The sequence below is a fragment of the Spermophilus citellus genome, assembly GCF_964194105.1.
Source record: "Spermophilus citellus genome assembly, chromosome: X".
Taxonomy (NCBI): Eukaryota; Metazoa; Chordata; class Mammalia; order Rodentia; family Sciuridae; genus Spermophilus; species Spermophilus citellus.
In genome coordinates, this window is record NC_138190.1 from 127,615,628 (window position 1) to 127,636,347 (window position 20,720).

Here is a 20,720-nt window from a genome sequence, read left to right on the forward strand (position 1 = left end):
AGTTGAGAAAGGACAGTCTTTTCAATAAGCGGTGATGGGAAAATCATATATACAAAAATAGAATAATTAACCTAGGCTTTTATTTCTCACCAGTTATAAAAGTCAACTCAAAATGGAATAAGGAATTAAATGTAAGACCTGAAAGTATGGAACTACTGAAGAAAACATACAGGAAATGCTTCAGGAATTGGAATGGGCAAGGATTGATTTGGAAAAGACCTACAATTCATAGGAAACAAAAGCCAAGCAAAGATGGATAAATGGGGTTATATCAAACTGAAAATCTTCTGTTCTACAAAGGAAACCATAAACAGAATGAGCAGACAACCTACAGAATGGGAGGAAAAAATTGCAATGTATATAACTGATGAAGGATTAAAATCAAGAATATGTGAGGAGGGCTGGGGATATAGTTCAGTTGGTGGAGTGCTTGCCTCACATGCAAAAGGCCCTGGGTTCAATCCCCAGTACCACAAAAAAGAAAAAGGAAAAAAGATGTTCAGTTACAAATTTTATGGGCTGGGGATGTGGCTCAAGCAGTAGCATGCTCGCCTGGCATGTGTGCAGCCCAGGTTCGATCCTCAGCACCACATACCAACAAAGATGTTGTGTCCACCGAAAACTAAAAAATAAATATTAAAATTCTCTCTCTCTCTCTCTCTCTCTCTCTCTCTCTCTCTCTCTCTCTCTCTCTTTAAAAAAAGAATATTTGAGGAATACAGAGAAGTGAAAAATTGTGCTCCATTTGTATACACTGAATCAAAGAGCACTCTGCTGTCATGTATAACTGTTCAGAACAAATAAATTAAAAACTTAAAGGACTGGAGTTGTGGCTCTGTTGTAGAGCATTTGCCTGGCACCTGAGAGGCCCTGGGTTCAATTCTCAGTATCACATATAAATAAATAAATTAAATAAAGGTCCATCAATGAGTAAATTTAAAAAAAAATAAGAAAAACAGAATATGTAAGGATCTCCCCTCCCAAAACTCAATTGCAGAAAAACTCAATAGATCGATTTTTAAAATTTACTATTTATTTATTTATTTATCTATCTATTCTGGGAATTTAACCCAGGGATGCTTTACCACTGACCTACATACCCTAGCTTTTTAAAATTTTTTACTTGATATAGCGTCTCACTAAGTTGCTGAGGCTGACCTCAAACTTACAACGGAACTTGCAATCCTCCTGTCTCAGCCTCCTGAGTCACTGGAATTACGGGCATCCACCACTGCCCCCAGCTCAATAAACCAACTTTAAAATGGGCAACACACCTAAAGAGACATTTCTCAAAATACAAAATAGGAATGACCAACAAGTATATGAAAAATGGTCAACATAACCAATCATCAGGGAAATGCAAATAAAACCCAAAAAGAGCTATCACCTCACTCCACTAAGTAATGGATACTACCAAAAAGGCCTAAAAGTAAAAAGTACCTGTAAAGATATGGAAAAAAGAAACTTTGCACATGGTTGGAGGGAATGTAAATTAGTGTAACCATTATAGAAAACAGCTTGGAGTTTCCTCAAAAAATTAGAAACAGAATTACCATATGATCCAGCAATCCAACCACTGTGTATATATCCAAAATAAATTATATCAGTATGTCAAAGAGATACCTGTATGCCCTTGTTCATTGTACAATAATTAACAGTAGTTAATATATGGAAATAGTCTAAATGCCCATCAATGGATAAATGGAGGAAATGGGACACACACACACAGACACACACACACACACACACACAGATTATAATCCCCATTTGGAAGACTGAGAAATGATTTTCTGAGAGAACCTAATAAGACTTATAGAAAATTATTTCAAAATAATTAGGAGTTCACCAAATCATCCAACAGTGAGGCTCACCTTGACAAAAAAATTAATCAGTCTCTTTGTGTCCCATTTAAATATAACCAAATAGCCAAGGATCCCAAGACATGTGATTAAAACAATTCTATCATAAAAGGAAGTTTAATGGTTAATTTGAACTGTCAACTTGATTGAATTAAGACATACCAAGATGAAGAGGCTTCTGGGTGTGTTAAAGAGGGTGTGTCTAGGAATGATTGGCATGTGGGATAGGGAACTGAAGTGGAGACCCTCCATCAGCATGGACAGCACCATCCAATAGACTGGAGACTTGGATGAGATAAAAATTGGAAGAACAAGAAAGCAGCCACAGATGCAAGCTCAATTCTTCTTGAATGTGTTCTTTTTATTTTACTTAGTTGTTTGTTTATTGTGGTGCTGAAGATCAAGCCCAGGACCTCATGCATGCAAGGCAAACATTCTACCACTGAACTACATCCCCAGCCCTTGAATAGGCTCTTAATTAAGCCTGAGGACACCAGATTCTCATTTCCTCACTCTTCCAAAGCAGACTCTGCCAGTGATTTTCCGGGAAGTTTCCAGAAACCTTCAGTCTTGAACTTGAGTGGCATCTTTGATACCTCTTGTTCTGAGGCTTCAGCCTCTTGGACTACACAGCTTCTGGTTCCTCCAGCTCTCCAGCCTGCAGACGGCCACTGTGGACTATCCAGTTTCTGGTCGTGTATGCCAATCTAATAAATCCCCTTTTTATAATTATACCTCCTGTTGGTTCTGTTCCTCTAGAGAATCCTGACTAATACAGGAAGAAATCAAAATAAACAAGAAAAAAATAACCCTACAAAAGAGATGGCAGCTAATCATTAAATGTTTCAGAATGATAAAAGAAGGTATTATAGTCATTAAAAGATCAGTATACTATTTAAAATGAACAATAAATTAAAGAGCTCTCAGGGATTTTAAGTGATAGAAGAAATAAAATTTCAATAGAAGTACTAGAAATGAAGAAATAAAATTTCAATAGAAGTATTAGAAATGAAGTTGTGGCATTCTTACAAAAACTAAAGAAATAAAAAGGTGTTTCTTAAAATAGAGGATGAAACCAGGAAGTGCAACTTAGGAATTCCAAATTTTCTGGAAAAAGAAGAGAGAAAATGGAGGGGAGGAAATCATAGAAATCATTAAAGGGAAACTCCCAGAACTGAAGAAATTGTTTCCAGATTAAAAGATACAAATGAATACTTGGCAAAATTTCCCACACTGTGGCACACTGTGTTGAAATTGTAAAATTATAAACTGGAAACCAAGAAATAATTATATTTGAATGATGTAAGTTGAGCAGAAAGGCCAAGATGAGCAAGGACCACAGAGATGACAATAATTACAGGGCAAAGTATACCACTACTATATCCAAAGCATCAAATCTCCCTACTCTACCCTAAAAGGACATCCAGTATTCAAAGACTTTTCTCTACCTTCACTGTATTGTCTTAGCTCAACCCACTATCATCTTCATTGTAGCGTTCTACAATACAGTACTACAATAATCTACAATTGGGATTGCTACTTTCACTGTCGCCCTCTATATTCCATCTTCCAGAAAGCAGCCAGAAGCTTCTTTGTAAAGTGTTAATTAGACCCTTTCTCTCCCTTTCTTACCAATTAAGAAGTCCCAAGTTTTCAAACTATATATAGGACAATAGGACATAAATAATATCCTAAAAGGCTTTATATTGCCACAGAATTAAATCCAAACTCCTCATCATAGCCTTCTGGACTCCTCATAACATTATCTTTGATTACCTTTTGCTTTCACTATCTTTTTCACTACTTTTAAACACACTGATCTTCTTTATGTATATACCCAGTACATTTAGATAAAAAGCTAATTTAAATTAGTGACTGACAGAGCAATTCTTTTGTATATTTTATTCATAGCACTTATGACCAACTAAAAGTATGTTATTAAATTCATTTGCCTATATATTTATTGTCTGTTTCCCCCCACTATATTGCAAGCATTGTAAGAACAAAAAAAAAAAAAAAACAATCTTTCTTTTTTATTCATTGTTGTACCTCAGCATCCAGAACAGGGTCTTACATGTCATAGGTGATGAATTAATAGTGGCTTAATTAATTTTTATCTGCCAAGAGTTCTTAAGGAACACAGTAACAGAATATAGAATTTCATGATACACGTGGTGATATAGTGACCATATGTTATGGAATTCAGAAGATAGCCGACAAAGAAGAATCTGTTAAATGAGCTAATTGTACTCATACCCAAAAAGGAGCCAATAGTTTTGAATTTGTTGTATGTATTCCAATATCTCTATGAGTGAAGAGTAGTGACAAATACACAGAGTGTTATGTGTGTGTGTATGTGTGTGTGTCTGCAAGAAGGGGTGAGTTGATAACAGAGCTGGATAATCAAGGCCAGTTCTTCACTTTATATAAAATAAAAAGGTGAATTGTCCTGAAAAAATAAAAACAACCTTGAAAATACACTCTTTTCAATTCTCAAGAACGTAAACTTGGATTGGTGATATTGGGTTTCCTTTCCTTACAAGCCATGTGACAGCCTCGGTTTAAGAAATAATAATCATCTTGGTCTATTGCATCTTCAGTAACAAAACTTTCTCATGGCTCTGGAGGCTGAAGGTGCAAGATCAGGTTGCTAATATGGGTGAAGGCACACTTTCTAGCTTGTAGAAGGCAGCCTTCTTGTTGTGTCCTGACTTGATTTCGGGGCAGGGGAGAAGAACTAGCTGCCTGGTATCTCTTTTTATAAGAATATTAATTCCATCATGAGAACTTCACCTTCATGACCTCATGGAGACTTAATCTCCATACAAAATATCGTCTCCAGAATACTATCATATGAGGGGATAGGCCTTCAATGTATAAAGTGGTAGTACAATTAAGTCACACAGTAGCAATGAACAAAGAGTGTTTTAGTTGGCTTTTTCCATGCTGTGACTAAAAGAGTTGATGAGAAAAATTTTAGAGGAGGAAAAAGTGTATCTGGGGGATCATGGTTTCAGGGTTCTTAGTAGATGACTGCATTCATTCCTCAGGCCTGAGATGAAGTACAACATCATGGTAGAAGAATGTGGTGGAAGAAAGTGGCTCAGAACATGATCAGGAAGCAGAGATAGGCTACACTTTCCAGATACAAAATATACACCCCAGGCACACTCTCAATGCCTACTTCCTCCAGCCACAACCTACCTACGTACAGTGACCACTCAGTCAATCCCATCAGGGGATTAATGCACTGACTGGGTTAAGTCTCTCATAACCCAATCATTATACCTCTAAACCATTTTGCACTGTCTCACACATGATCTTCATGGGGACACCTTACATCTAACCATAACAAAAGAGAAAGAGGGAAAGTAGCAGGAAGGGCTATTAGGGAATTCAGTTTACTGGATAGAGTCCATAATCACATTCTCTTCCAGATTTGTCTATCTGACACAGTATGACATTTTCAATTTTCCAACTCACAGCACTTCTATCTCCATATTACTACCTTTCCAAACTGTTATATGATCGATATAAAGACTGACATATTCTAATATCATCTGGTGGGTTGCATAACTAGGGAAGGAAGTTCTTTGTGTTTAACAGATAAGAAATTTAATGCCCATATTAGGGAAATAATAGGTTCAAAGTCTCACTGAAAATAAGATTTCAAGCCAGATTTAGGACATGTAGCTCTTGTCTCTCAGCAGAAAGCTTTTCCCTCTGAGGAGGTGTCTATTATCCCAATAGACACAAGCCTCAGGTTGTTTCTGAGGGAATTCAAAAGAAATTTAAAGGTTGATAAAATGCTGGGTCACTCTGACCCTCACTCTGTACTCCCAATTCTGACTTTCTGGACACTCTATGCAAGTAACTGAAAATCAGGAAGACCCCCCCTTTCCTCCACAAACCATCAAATCTCATTAGAAAGAAGTACACTCTGTACTTGTTCCCTTGGCACTTCAGGTGGCAGAATTTCATCCTTTCCCAAGCCAATTAGAAGCTTGCAAGCACCTTGTTCCCCTGCCAGCTGTCTTTAAGGACAACATGCTCCCTAAGACCCACATGACAATAAATATTACTTAACAGACTAATTATTCCATACCACAAATGAAAATATCAAATTATTTCTGAGATTGAAACATCGACTACAAATGGACCCCTGGGATGGCCTGATTATGAAGCAATTATGGGTGTGGAAACTATCACGTTCCCAAGACTTCCAGGAAGCCTTTTATGACAAACACCCTCCAAACTCTGACTGATTAGCTGTTCCACTTTTCATTCTATTATTTGTTTTTATTCAGTTGTAAAAGCACAATTTGAAGATCTGAAGTTTTCCACGTGCATGTATTTGCTTTACCTAAGTAACATGTGTTCCATATAGCTATTTCCAATGCTGGTGCTTATGTGTTCTAAATTTTACTTTCTTGCATCCCTTTATATTGAAACAATATTCTGAAGTTGTGGGGAAGCATGGAACTAAAGATTGACAAAATATGGTTCATGCATAAAAGATAGCATGCTGATCATTAGGGAGTACCTGAGAATGAAAGAAAATATGATTCTTCTCAAGGATATATAAATATGAGAATGGTTCTATAGGGGATCATAAACAAAAAAAAAAACTTGATGCCTGGGATAAGATGGGGCAGCGATGCTATTAGTAATCTAGCCCTTGGTCTCTTTGTGTCCTGTTGCTCTTAAAGATGTTTGTGGAAGAGGAAGAAGAAAAAGTAAGTCATTGGATACTTGGGTCTCCTCTGCCAGCTGGGTGGAATTTGGGAAGAAGAAAGGAGACCTATGGGATGCTTTTCTTGCATCACTTCCTTTTTCCCAAACCTGAAGAAAAGTTTCAACACTACTCCTTCCTCTATTAATGAAGAAATGAACAAATAGATAGCCTGGAGGCCTACCTCAGAGAGGTTCAATAAGCAGAGACTGACTTCAGTGTAGTTGACAAGCTCATAACTGTGCTTAGTGTTTTTCACAAACTTATATCAAGCATATTGCTTAAAGCTGTTTTCTCCCCTTCCTCTCCATTCTCCCATTTTCTCCTCTCAAACAGAAGCCTGCTCCTACCACCATCTTCAGGTGACCCATCTTAGATAACACACTCTTCCATAATAAACCCCCTACTCACACACACAAGATAAGTGAACCAATTAGGCAGAATGTAATTTTATTGTCACAAACTCTATGCTGGAAATTGAGAAACTTCATGAATTATACATCAAAACACATACACAAAACCACTGTGTTAGTGAAAATAAATTGCACTATTTCTACTACGCACCTTCGAGTCATATACTCTCATGCTTCCATCACAACATGCATAAATGTACCCAATTAGAAATCATAGAATTGTCAAATGTCAGAGTGGGAAGGGAGTATAGAGATAATTTAGTCTAACCTCCTCATTTTACAGAGGATGAAACTAATACCCAGAGAGAGGACTTTCCAAAGGTCAGTCAGGTAGTTGAGAACAGAAATGAGACTAAAACCATGTGCATGTTTATGATCCTTTGCATCAAAACAAACAGATACATATTCAACCAAGAACTTAAGCATATATGGATCCATTCCCCAAATGAGGAAACAACAATCATTTCAAAGCAAAAATGACCCTATTCATCATGTCTGAATGTCCCTGTTCCTTTCTGCGTTGCTTTGCTGCTTGTCAATTCCCAAGACACTTTCCTTCCCCTGCCTCTGAACAGCCCTCACGAATGAGCAATTCCTAAATGCATTTGCTATGACGTATGCAAAGGCAGCCACTCAGAGAAAAGGTCAGTGTCAGTGTCCTCTGTTTCCAAATATGCCTCTTTAAAAAAAGCAGACATTACAATACTGAATACCAATTGCCTGAAGACTTACAAATCTCCTCTAGTAAAGTCCAAGACTCCTGAAGAAATGGCAAATCCAATGAAAGTTGTTATGTGATTTACCAAACTGAAAAAGGAACACAAAAGGAGCATGAAGAGACACCATTTTTCTACCGGCCTTGGGAATTGTGGTGACAGGTCTGCAAGTGTCAAACATGACTTCTCATTCCTCTGTCTTTGTACTCAATCATTTCTCTGGTGCCTCAGAAAGTCACACAGGTTCAAGACATGCTCTCTGGTCACTAGAAATAGGGAGTAAGGTCTCTAAGGAGCTCAGAACAGAGAAGTGGAACAAAAAAAAGAGAAAAAAAGCAATTATTTATAGCCTTTTTTGCTTTGTATTTCTGATGTTTGTATTTCTGGTATTAGGCTGCACGAAACTCTGAATTTTTCATAAAACAAAATCACACTTGTTGTTTTTCTTGGATGTTTCCAGACATCATTAATCAGATGATACTCACAAACACCTTCACATTGTGCCCAAGCTACATTGCTGGTCTCACCTTCCACCACTCCCTCCTGTGGTATAGCAATAGTGGACAACTCTAAGTTTCTGGACAAAACCTGTACTTTAAGGCCTCAAACTTCCTACCTCTATATCTTTAAAAATGGTGTTTTAAACGCCTCCTACCTCTTTTCATTCTTGAAAATTCAGTCAGAAAGTAGCTTTCTCTTTGGGCTGACAGTATAGCTCAGTGGTAGAGGACTTGCCCACCATGCACAAGGCTTTGAGTTCCATCCCCAGCACCACACACACACAAAAAAACAATTTTATATGATCCTTACAGTCACCCCAAATTAATTCTTCTGTATATACTTTTTATTCTACTGCTAATTAAATTGCTATCAAATTACTGAATACTATTCAGGCACTGTTCTAATCATTCAGAATACAGTAGAAGACAGACATGGTTCCTGTCCTCATAGAATTTATAGGATAATAGTAAAGATAAGTAGTTGCAATAAATTTTTTCATAAGAGATGTGTAGGTGGCTATAAGATGCTACTATAAAAGATCTAACCTAAATTTTAGAGGTGATAGAAGACCCATTTGAAGAAGGAGCATTTAAATTGAGATCTGAAATCAGAACATGAGTTAAAAGGATGAGGAGATGATTGCCTTCAGAGAACACAGGCATGGGGTGAGGGAATGAGGCAAGAAGCAACTTGGAGCTTCAGATAGAGCTGAAAGAAGGGAATGGTGGTACAACACAAGAACTCACAAGTTCAGGCATTATAGGACATGTTAGTAATTTTGAACCTTAAACTAAGAGGATCAAGAATTCATTGGAAAGTATTAGTATGGGGAACTGTTTGGAGGGAACAAAAGTACATAGAGAGCCATGATGATGGGTTAGAATTGCGTGATAGAGGTAGATCTATTGGAGAGACATTAAAGATAGAGAACATATAGGACTTAAATAACAGGATCTTAAGAAAGAGAGATGGGGGATGTTAAAAATGACAAAAACTGATAGTGTTTTTCAGTTTTCAATTTATTCAGGTAAGGGGAAATGTGGGAGGATCAAGGTTGGTTTAAGGTGGTAGGGTTGATAGGCAATGAATTTGGTTTTTGATGAGGAATTTAGGAGATATACAAGTGGAGAGAACAAATAATAATTTAGGTGTATGGTTTAAAGCTCAGAAGAGTGAGCTAAACAAGAGATAAGAGACTGAGAACCTACAGCATAAAGATAGTAATTGAACTCATGAAAGTACATAATTTTATTCTAGGGAGAGAGTTGAGTAGGCAAAGAAAGCTCTGTAACATAACAACAAATATTTAAATGTTATGTGGAAGATCCATAAAAAGAGATTCAGAAAGAATGGTCAGAGAGATAGAAGGAAACCCAGGAGAGTGGGGGTTCTTCAAACTCAAGGGTGGAGAGTACATTAAGAAGAGTGATCATCTGAGGTGAATGCAGTGGAGTTGCCAAGAAGAGTGTATTTAGCAATAAGAGTGTCATTGTGACCTTATCAAAGCTATTTCAGTAGAGTTGTGTGGGGCAGAAGACAGATTGGAGTGGGTTGAGGTGAAGAAATGGAGACAGAAATGTAGATTATTCAAGAAATTTGTGTTTAATGGTAAGAGTGAGATTGTTTAGAAACCGATCCTTCAACTGAGCTAAAGGATCCAGGGGGGATTGTTTTGTCTGTTTGAACCTTGGAAAGACCAGAACATATTTGAAAATCAAAAGAAGTCAGTAGAGAAGGATTGGTTGAAGATACAAGCAAGCAAGAAATTAACTGATGGCATCAGTCTCTTGCAAAGGCAAACAGGGATGCGATCCAGAATATGGGTGGAATGACTGTCCAGTAATAGAAGGAAAGATATCCATCCCTCCATAAAAACCTGAAGGAAAAAGAGTAGTTAACATGTCTATAGTCTCTAAGTTTGGAACTTGTTGAGGGCCACAGAGTTATCTCTGGGTTTAGTGGTAGGCGTTGGGAGGTAGAAGCAAATAGGTGGTGAGGACATTTGCTGAGATTGGTGGGAAGTGAGAGTAATAGAAATTTGAGAACACAATTTCTGGTCAAGATCTCTGCATGTCATTTTTTTCTACTGCTCCTCATAATTTCTAAAAGAGAATGTAATGCAGTGGTTAAGAATGTGACATCTAAAGCAAAAGTGTTTTGGTATGAACTTGGCTCTACTACCACTAGGTTGTGTGGCACTGATTAAATCACTCAAATATTCTGTCATCCGTTCCCTCATCTATGCAAAAAGAATCAGAAACTTACCTACCTGACAATTTTATTATGAAAATAAATTTAAGGAGTTAATACAGAAGAGGAGCTTCAAACAGTGCCTGACAAATAATAATAACTCTACTATTACTTTTATTATTAAAGCTCTTCAAATATCACCTGAATTGGTTGGCCATTGGATTACATAGAAATGCAATACGCGCCTGTTACATATGAAGGAAGGTGAATTTTTTATCTGAAAATTGATATTTTAGTTTTCTAGCTAGAATAAAAACACAACAGAAACATAGAGTTTGCTTTTATACTTGATTATATATAATTTTATACATCCCAGAAAATCAGTGAATATAATATAAACCGGTAGGGAGGACTTGGTCCATAGAGAATGGAGTTGAGAGTAGTTTCTAATAAGGAGCCTTGAGGATTGTGTCCTAAGCCCTAGGGTGATCCTTTTTCCAAATCCAGGAGAAGAGACAACACAAACTTGAGGTTTTAAGTCCTGCTCCAGTCCTCTTTTCTGTCTTATTTTTTATATTAGGAGGAGGAAAGTTTCACTTTGTAGCTGAAAAAGTCACCAACTGTTTTTTTCAACTGGATAAATTTGAACTGTTTCTTTCTGGAATAGCTTTGGAAATAGCCACAGAACATCTGGGTAAGTTTCATAGGCAGGGGACCTCAACACCCACAAACATTTATTTCCCCGGTACACTACAAAAGTATTGTGACAACTTAGTGAATTGAACATAGTGATTGAAAGACTGAAGATAGATATATGCTTGGTTGTGAAAGATAATTCCAGCTTGGGGAGAGTAGAGGAGAACAATCAGTTAAATGGAGTTAGTTGATATGATGCCTTGAAGGTCAAGACAGGAACGTGGGCTGTCAAACTTTGCTAATACAATCTGCATTAATGAAAAGCCTAGATTACGTGTACATAATAATATGCCACTTTATTATTTTCAGTACATTCTGTACATATGAAATGGCTAAGTGTTGCCTAGCAGAGGTCCCACCAGACCTGATCCTGCCTGATTTATAATTAGCACATTTATTTGTTAGTATGCAAATGAGTACTGCTGTGGCACTTAGGAAAAAAATGTGTTATTAAATAAGTGTAACAGTCTTCCTGTAATCTTGCTCCAACTATTCATTAGTGCCACCAAACTCTTTTTTCACAGAAAGTACAAAGCTAAACAACAAACCAGTAAAAGTATGTGCATTTACACAATGGCAGTCTAGTTGTGTTAGACTGGGAAGGTGGTATAAAGATATGACAAGCATGCAAATAAGCAACAAGTGTGTAAAATGGATCTCCCAGCAGCATATAGAAGAGTCTAGAAAAGGTGCAATTTGAAATAAGCAAAAATAAAACTTCCCATTTATCCACTTGGTCTAATTTGGACTTAGAGATATGGCAAAAAAAAAAAATGCTTTGGAGTCAAAAGTCAAAGCCTAGCTCCATCATTTATAGCTGTATAACTTTGGCTGAGCAAGTTCCTCTGTGCCTACAATAGAGGTGAGGCTTAACAAATATTCTTTCCTGATGCTCCCCCACATACATGAAAACATTAACAGTACAGAGGCATTCTAGCATAGTGATCAAGCAAGATGACTCTGAAGACATATTGAGTTCAGAATCCTGACTCTACCACACTGACTTTGTGTCAATTTGATAAGTTTAACCTTTTTATTTGTTGGTTTTCTCCCCTGTAAATTGGGCATTTTAATAGTCTTGTTTATCTTATAAGGTTGTGGTGAATGTTTGATAAGATAATCCACATAAAGCACTTAGATGAGTGCCTACAACATAGTAAGCCCCAAATAAATATTAGCTCCTTAAAGTTTTCTTTGTTTTTGCTTATGCCCAATCAATTTCACCAAAACAATTGGTCTGGATAAAGACATTAAACATTACCTCTATGTTGCCTAATTCAGTGGACATTCCTACATGACTTTTGCAGCATTTAATATTGATGACTACTTTCTCCTTGTTGAAATGTAAAAAGAGGAAAGATTTCAGGAAGATGTGAGCAAATTACTTAGAGGATAAATTTTTTGATCAAATGCTGGAAAGAGATGTAGAATCTCTTTCTCTGGAGCATTAAAAAGTGATCAGCTAAATCATCACATGTATAGTCACTGCCCAAAGGCAGGGACTGGTTCAGATAACTCTGGAGGTTTCTTTTTACCTTTAGACTCTGAGTCTTCCAAATTAGTGAATGATAACAGCTACACAAATGGCTAAAATTCAGGCCTGGATATGTGTCACGGCAATGCCCACACAGTGGAGAGTATCTAGTTTACATCCTCATGTAGTACATACTCTTCAACTTTTACACTTGATGAAATAGGCTCAGAAAAGCACCAATGATAGAAACATGAAGATAGTGAGTTTTAAATCTAGAATGTTCTTTTTTCATTTATTTACCCACTGCTTAATAAATCCAACCAGTATTAAATTTATCTCCGGGCTGGGGATGTGGCTCAAGCGGTAGCGCGCTCGCCTGGCATGCGTGCGGCCCGGGTTCGATCCTCAGCACCACATACAAAGATGTTGTGTCCGCCGAGAACTAAAAAATAAATATTAAAAAAATTCTCTCTCTCTCTCCTCTCTCACTCTCTCTTTAAAAAAAAAATTTATCTCCTACTATGTGACAGGCACTGTCTATATCACTGATGTATAGCATTGAACATAGAAGATAAAATCCATGCCCTTGGGAAACTGGTGTTTTAGTAAGGGAATAATATAAGCCAGGACTGTCTGGTTCCAAAGCCTGATTCTATTCAATAATCCCATATAATGCACAGATGGGCTTTTGTGTCACATTACCATTTTACAGTGAAGTTCAAATTTTCCCTTTTTAGACACAGCAGAACCATGCACCAAGGAAACCAAACTACTATCTCCGAATTCTTCCTCCTGGGACTTACAGTGGGGTCTGAACAGCAGCAGATCATCTTCATGCTGTTTCTATCCATGTATCTAGTCACCATGGTAGGAAACTTACTTATCATCCTAGCTATTATCAGTGACACTCACCTCCACAGTCCCATGTACTTCTTCCTTGCAAATCTATCCTTCATTGACATCTGCTTCACAACCACTACAGTCCCCAAAATGTTGGCAGACATTCAAAGCCAAAGTCCAACCATCTCCTTTGCAGGATGCCTTACGCAAATGTATTTTTTTATGCTCCTGGTGGACCTGGACAATTTCCTCTTGGCAGCCATGGCATATGACCGGTACGTTGCCATCTGTCACCCATTACACTATGCAGCATTATTGAATCCCAAGCGCTGTGCCCTGTTGGTTGTGACTCCATGGGTTATTTCCAACCTGGTTTCAGTACTGCATCTCAGTCTGCTGATTCATTTGACTTTCTGTGATCAGAGAGCAATTCCACACTTCTTCTGTGACCTGGAACCCATTTTAAGGCTTGCTTGCTCAGACACCCAGATCAACAACTTGTTTATCCTAGGCATTGGTGGAACAGTTATCTTCACCCCCTTCATTTTCATTCTTGTCTCCTACACCCTTATTGGCAGCACTGTGCTCAGGGTTCCATCAACTAAGGGAAAGTGGAAAACATTCTCTACATGTGGATCCCATCTCTCAGCTGTGTCCCTCTTCTATGGATCCATTGTCGGGGTCTATTTTCTCCCCTCTTCTGCCTACTCAGCAGAAAAGGATAAGGTAGCTGCTATCATGTATACAATTGTAACCCCCATGATGAATCCTTTCATCTATAGTCTAAGGAACAAAGACATGAAAAGAGCATTGAGGAGAATGTTGAGCCGAAAAAGCTTTTGCTGGAGTTGGTGAATTCTGCCATAAGACATCTTTATCATCTTTATCTTTTCTTTGACCTGGATGAACTCAAAGAGGATCCAGGTCCTCAGGCAAACCCACTCTCTTAACAATTTTCTTCCCATCTATTTTCAGACCCAAGACTCTATACCAGACTCATCTCATCATAAAGAAATACACTAAAAATATCAAAATTGCTCCTTTATTCTTCACCACTTTATATCTTCACCACTTACGGAGTTTTTCCTGAACAAACTCATGAGTGTATAGTTGGTGCTTAATAATTGCTCTGTAATTTTTTGGTTTATGTTTCCTTTCTTCCTTTTACCAAACCTTACATATTAGATTGTAAACATGAAAAGAAGAAGGAGGGGAGGAAAGAAGGCAAGGAGAGCAGAGAAAGGAAGAGAGAAAGTGATGATGGTAGCTTAAAATATCTTACATATAATGCCCTGTTAAAGTATACAACTTCTGGGCTGTGGCTGTGGCTCAGTGGTAGAGCGCTTGCCTCGCATGTGTGAGGCACTGGGTTCAATCCTCAGCACCACATATCAATCAATCAATCAATCAATCAATCAATAAATAAATAAATAAATGTATAGTGTCCATCAACAACTAAATTCTTTAAAAAAAAACTATAGAACTTCCAAAAAACTGCACAACTTCCAAATAATAATGTGAATCTCACTATAACCTCCACTATAATTATTATATTGTTCCTATTTGCTGGACAAGGAAAGAAAGTATGTACTAAGAGAAGAAAAAGACTACGGCAAAAACCAAACATGTGTCTTGTCATACTATGAGCCCCATAGAGTCTGTCTTCCAGTTAAATTTCTTCAGCTTTTAAGATTCTCTGCCACCTGAATTCACCTACATTTCCAAGAGAATGAAACATCACTCACTACCCTCCCTAACCATCCTTGGCAAACTGTACATTTTTAGCTCCATGAAACTTGTCTTGGTACATGTTATGTCCTTTCCTTTAAATATCTGTTTTACTTTATTCCTAAAGACATTCAGTGCTTTTTTAAAGCTCCATCTCAAGTGTTGCATCCTCTGTGAACTCTTTCATGTTTGACACATATTTCTAAGAACAATTACTTTGCTTCTCTAGGCTCTTATAGCATTTTATTTTTGTAATTTTAATTTAATTTAATGCTGAGGGTCAAACTCGGAGCCTCATACATGCTAAACACATACTACCACTGAGTTATACCACTAGTCCCTAGCACATCAATGAATACTCCTTGTAGCATATTGTATCACTCAACACAGTGAATTATAATCAGCAGAATATTTGTGTATCCAAGATGCCCTGAGCTCTTTGAAGGGGTAGTGACTATGTTTCATTAAGGTTCGTAGTTCTATCTTTAGATTAAATTAAGTGCTCAGTAAGATGAATTGAAAAAGGAAGTTGTCATTTTTTTCAGAATAGAAAATTTAGTTTATCTTCTGCTGATTAGATGAACTTTAATGTCCCACCTGTACAATCTATGAAATCAGTTATACTAACTTTTGCCTCTTAGCTATGCCCATTGACCATGTAGGACATTTAGTACTTAAAACATCCTGAGACAGAAGTCTATGAAAGTGACATAATAGATAGGTGCCAGGAGTCCAGAATAAATCAAGAAACACAAAAAGAAAGTCAGGAATTAAACCTACAAGAATATAAAGGCTTGATACAAACAAGGATTTTGGTGAGTGTATGAAAGTTAAGACCTGATGCCTGGGACCTTTCATGTATATCTGTATAATATGCTAACATTTGATAATGGAATAAACTTCAGGCTTTTCATGGACCAAATGTATCCCGTTGAGTTATACTATCCAGGTTGAATAAAATTGGCTCTCATCTGGCATTGTGGCACATACCTGTAATTCCAGTGGCTCGGGAGGCTGAGGTAGGAGGATCACAAGTTCAAAGCCAACCTCAGCAACAGCAAGGTACTAAGCAACTCAGTGAGACCCTGTCTCTAAATAAAATACAAAATAGGGCTGGGGATGTGGCTCAGTGGTCGAGTGATCCTGGGTTCAATCTCTGGTACCAAAAAAAAAAAAAAAAAAAAGAGAAAAGATTCTTTTTTTTTTTTTTTAATTAAGGTTCCTTCCTTTTAGGGCTAGGGTTATGGCTTTCTAATCACACACTCATGAGAATGGTCTAGTCAGTGCTTTATATTAAGTGTAGTTTTCAGACAAGGGCTAATGATAAAACTACTTGCTACTGGTCAGTGAGATCCTGAGGAAAAAAATGAGAGCAATCATTTACAAGCATGGAGAAATTTGATATTGTCATAAAATTTTTATTTTATGAAATTATCAGTGTATGATAAACTGGCAATTAAAAATAAAAAAATTGGCTATTTAACACATTTTGAGAAGCTCTGGCCTTCTCTACTTCTCTTCGTTCTCTTCCTCCTCATCATCCTCCTTTTCTTCTCTTCCTCCTTATCCTTTATTATTCATAAAATCTTTAGCAGGACTCTGTATGACAAATACTCTTTTGGCCAATGCAATTAGGATTTAATATTGATTCAATAATTTAAAAAATCAATTAAAGCAAAGAGTCATTAAACACTCCTATACATGGATACCCTTAATACTTTATTTTTGAATGCTTTATTTTGAATTACTCTATGCAAAGATATATTCCTCAGCTAGTCTTTGAATCCAGGGCCAATATCCTTTCTTTGACTTCACCCACAATACATCATCTTTGACTTCCAGTTTCAATTTATTTAAAATGAAGTAAGAACTTAAAGACAATCCCAAAGCAAGCTAAGTCCTCCTTGGGAAGTTTTCCATTTTGTTCCCAATTTTTTACATCTAACTCAAGAATATTATTTTTAGAGATCTTTATTGAGCAATTTCAATACATATAATTTAGTTTGCATAGAAACGATTTTTTACTTTCATATTGCATTGTCTCATATATTTTAATTAAATTTAGCTTACATAAACAAATGAAAATATCAGATGGGTTTTGGGGAAAATACAACTGGTAAAATAATCCAGAGTTGGTAGAACAGGACCATAACAATGCGAGCTTAGAAAATAGCCATCTTCATTTGCAGGGAAATGGATGGCATTAGAGCAGATTATGCTAAGTGAAGTTAGCCAATCCCAAAAATCAAATGCCAAATGTCTTCTCTGATATAAGGGGGGGTGACTCAAAATGGGGTAGGGAGGAAGAGCATGAGAAGAAGATTACCTCTAGATAGGGAAGAGAGGTGGGAGGGAAAGGGAACGAGAAGGGGAATTGCATGGAAGAGAGAAGGAGACCCCTTCGTTATACAGAATACATGTATGATGATGTAAGGGGGGAAAGAAAGAAGTGGGTCACATTGGATTGGGGAGAGAGAAGTGATGGGAGGGGGGAGGGGAAGGGGGAAACAGAAGAACAGCAGAATAAAATAGACATTAGTATTGCTGTATGTATATACGTGATTACATGACCAATGTGATTCTGAAACCTGTACACTCAGAAAAATGAGAAATTATATCCCATCTCATTCAAATGTACGGTACGTCAAGATTATTGTACTGTCATGTATAACTAATTAAAACAAATACAAAATAATAATAAAAATTTAAAAAAAGAAAATAGCCATCTTGTCACAAATATTCCTCAGGGCAGGACCATTGGCAGAAAGTTTTGCATAGGGAATGAAGAGTGTCTTTGAATTACAGAGTTTACAGTAATATCTTTAAAAGAGAAGTTTGTGTATATAAGAGCAGAGTGACTTTGGCTACAGCTGAGGCAGAGGCCCAATGGGGCCACTCTTTCAGTCTAATCCTCATTTTATTTTGGCTCATATGTAGAAATTTTGTGTCTAATAGGAAGCAAAATTCTTTATTACTGACTTACTCAGGTTGCCTATTATGAATATATATATATATATATTTACAAGCATGGAGAAATTTCATATTGTCATAAAATTTTTATTTTATTGTAAGAAATTATAGGTGTATGAAAATTGGGAATTAAAAATAAAAATTGGCTATTTAACACATTTTGAGAAGCTCTGGCCTTCTCTAGTTCTCTTTGTTCTCTTTCTTACATATATATTTATGAATATGTGTGATCTCTTCCCACTCCATAAACATAGTCACAAGTTGATAAGGGACAAGCAAAAATTAAGGTGTAGAAGAAAAGAAGTACCAGGATGGGGCTGTTCTCACACAATAAATAAATAAATAAATAAATAAATAGATTAATTAATTAAGATTTCACTTCAGATGATACCATAAGGCCAGAAAATGGACCAGAGCAGATTATGTTTGGACTAACATATTGGGGAAATGATAGAAAATCCTCTCCTGTAGTGCCTGAATTGCAAATGGTAGTACCAAACAGGATGTCCTTCCTCTATGCTACTAATTTTGTCATTTGGGAGGAAAGCAGGGCATTTTGGAACATGTGGCTTCAAGAAAGCTTAGACTGTGTCTTCATCTCTGAGGCCATACTTCAACCTGGTGCCATTTACAGAATAGGAACTAAAATAATTTGTGAAATGAATGAATAAAAAATTGCCTGTAATTCCAAGACCTTGAACAACATTATACCTGGGTCTGTGATGTCAGATAAATGGATCATCCTGATCTCAAGTATCTGGAGCTTCAGCAAATCTGATTGTATATTGCATGGCCAGAAGAAATTCTTTTGTAAATAAAGTCAATAGCAGCTTTTAGGATATGATTTGTTATGTTTCAAAACATAAAAGGGAGGCATACCTGGTATGCGTATGATAGTACATGTGAAGAAATGAGGAAATTCAATGCCTTTATTATGTATGTATCTACTAACCATGTTCTTAATATCAGATAGGGAAGATAGATCTTATCCCTTGGAGATTATAATCTTTGATAAACAATTTTCAGGCAGACCACTCAACTTTTCTTTGATGAAAAGGCCACATAAATTAACTATACTAATAAATTAATGATGCTTTTACATTGTGAATTATCAAAGAATGGAATGTTTACCGTAAATTACAGTGAAGGAGATCATTTTAGAGTAAATCAATAGACAGTCAGATAGAACTGGATTTTAGTCCTAGTTCCTCCAGTTCTTAGTTGTATGACCTTGGACAAATCACTTCATTTATTTAACTTTAATTTATACGTGTAAAAAATTATATGTATATTTACTACCTTAGTCATTTGTTTGGGAAGTTGAATAAAATATTGGCTTTAGGGCTGGGATTGTGGCTCAGTGGTACAGCACTTGCCTAGCACGTGTGAGGCACTGGGTTCAATCCTCAGCACCACATACAAAAATAAATAAAATAAAATTTTAAACAATTGCTGTAAATTTCCTGGCATATAAACTTGATTATTAAATGTGAATCTCCTCTTTCCTTATATATTTAGGATTTGAGAGCCCCAAAAGACATTAACCCTATTCGGAGTCATCTGAAGCTTATCACAAGGAGAGGAATTTAGAAAGCTGTCCGAAAGAAGAAGATAAACTGAAAATAACAATAAATGTGAAAGAAAAATAGAAGAGTTGCAATTAAAGTGGATTTTCATTTCAAGGTAATAGAATTCTGTATCAAACATCAAGGAAAATAAGAAATTGCTTAAACATCTTCTTGTGCTTAAACATTCTTCTTACTCAGAATGGTCTTGAACCCTATAAAGAAACCTTTTCAAGAAATCATTTCCATTTCCTTAAACAATCAATAATGGAGTTTAACAAAGAAAGTATTATCATGTCAAAAATGGATATGTCCTGATCTTGGTTGCAGAGAATAGTTGGAAGAATGTTGTATGTGTATGTAAATATAATTATGCCATAGAAGTAATGACAGCAGTTGGGTATGAAGAAAAATCGAGAAAGACTTTGGTTTTAACTGCATCTGAGAATAGTGTCAAGAAAGTAGCAATGTTGAGTGTGTAGGAAAGGATTATTGGTAGAGAGCTGATCTGGATGAATCCCCCAATGGGAAAAAATGAGGAATTCATTATATGAGTGTCTAAGTAAGAGAAGACCAAGAATGGAGAAGTGTCACAAAAGAAGTTACTGCTGATATGGACCCATACAAGTCAAGTATAATGACTTAACCTCCTAAAAATGCAGTATGCATAACTCCATGCCTATAGCATGCCACAACTAAATGGGTACAACAAACCTGGGACAGACTAGAGCAGGAGATATGTAATGTAAAGTTTCTAGTCAAGGGAGGCTAGAAGATATTCAGTGCTTACAAAGAGCAAAAATATCAGCATTTCAGTCACAATGGGAGTAAATGGTTTTCTCTGCAAAAAAAAAAAAAAATCACCAATACCTTGGATTCTCTGACAGATGACAAACAGAACTCTCTGTTTGAGGAAGAAATACACAGTGGTTTGGTTATGTCATTAATGTTGATAAGCATCAGAAAATTTAAGGTTTCAATATAAAATGAATTTCATATATGCCCAATATGGAACAGTTGGATTTGAGAATCATAC

The 20,720-nt window shown here is 36.6% G+C and overlaps 1 protein-coding gene across 1 annotated transcript; it reads left to right on the forward strand.

Annotated features, from left to right (window-relative positions):
* Positions 1-13,310: 13,310 nt before the first annotated feature.
* LOC308639611 (olfactory receptor 1468-like) lies at positions 13,311-14,276 on the forward strand (the record flags this gene model as incomplete). The annotated part of the gene is made up of 1 exon (XM_081277866.1): positions 13,311-14,276. The coding sequence occupies exon 1, from the start codon at positions 13,332-13,334 to the stop codon at positions 14,274-14,276; it is 945 nt and encodes a 314-aa protein (XP_081133992.1). The 5' UTR covers positions 13,311-13,331.
* Positions 14,277-20,720: the final 6,444 nt, after the last annotated feature.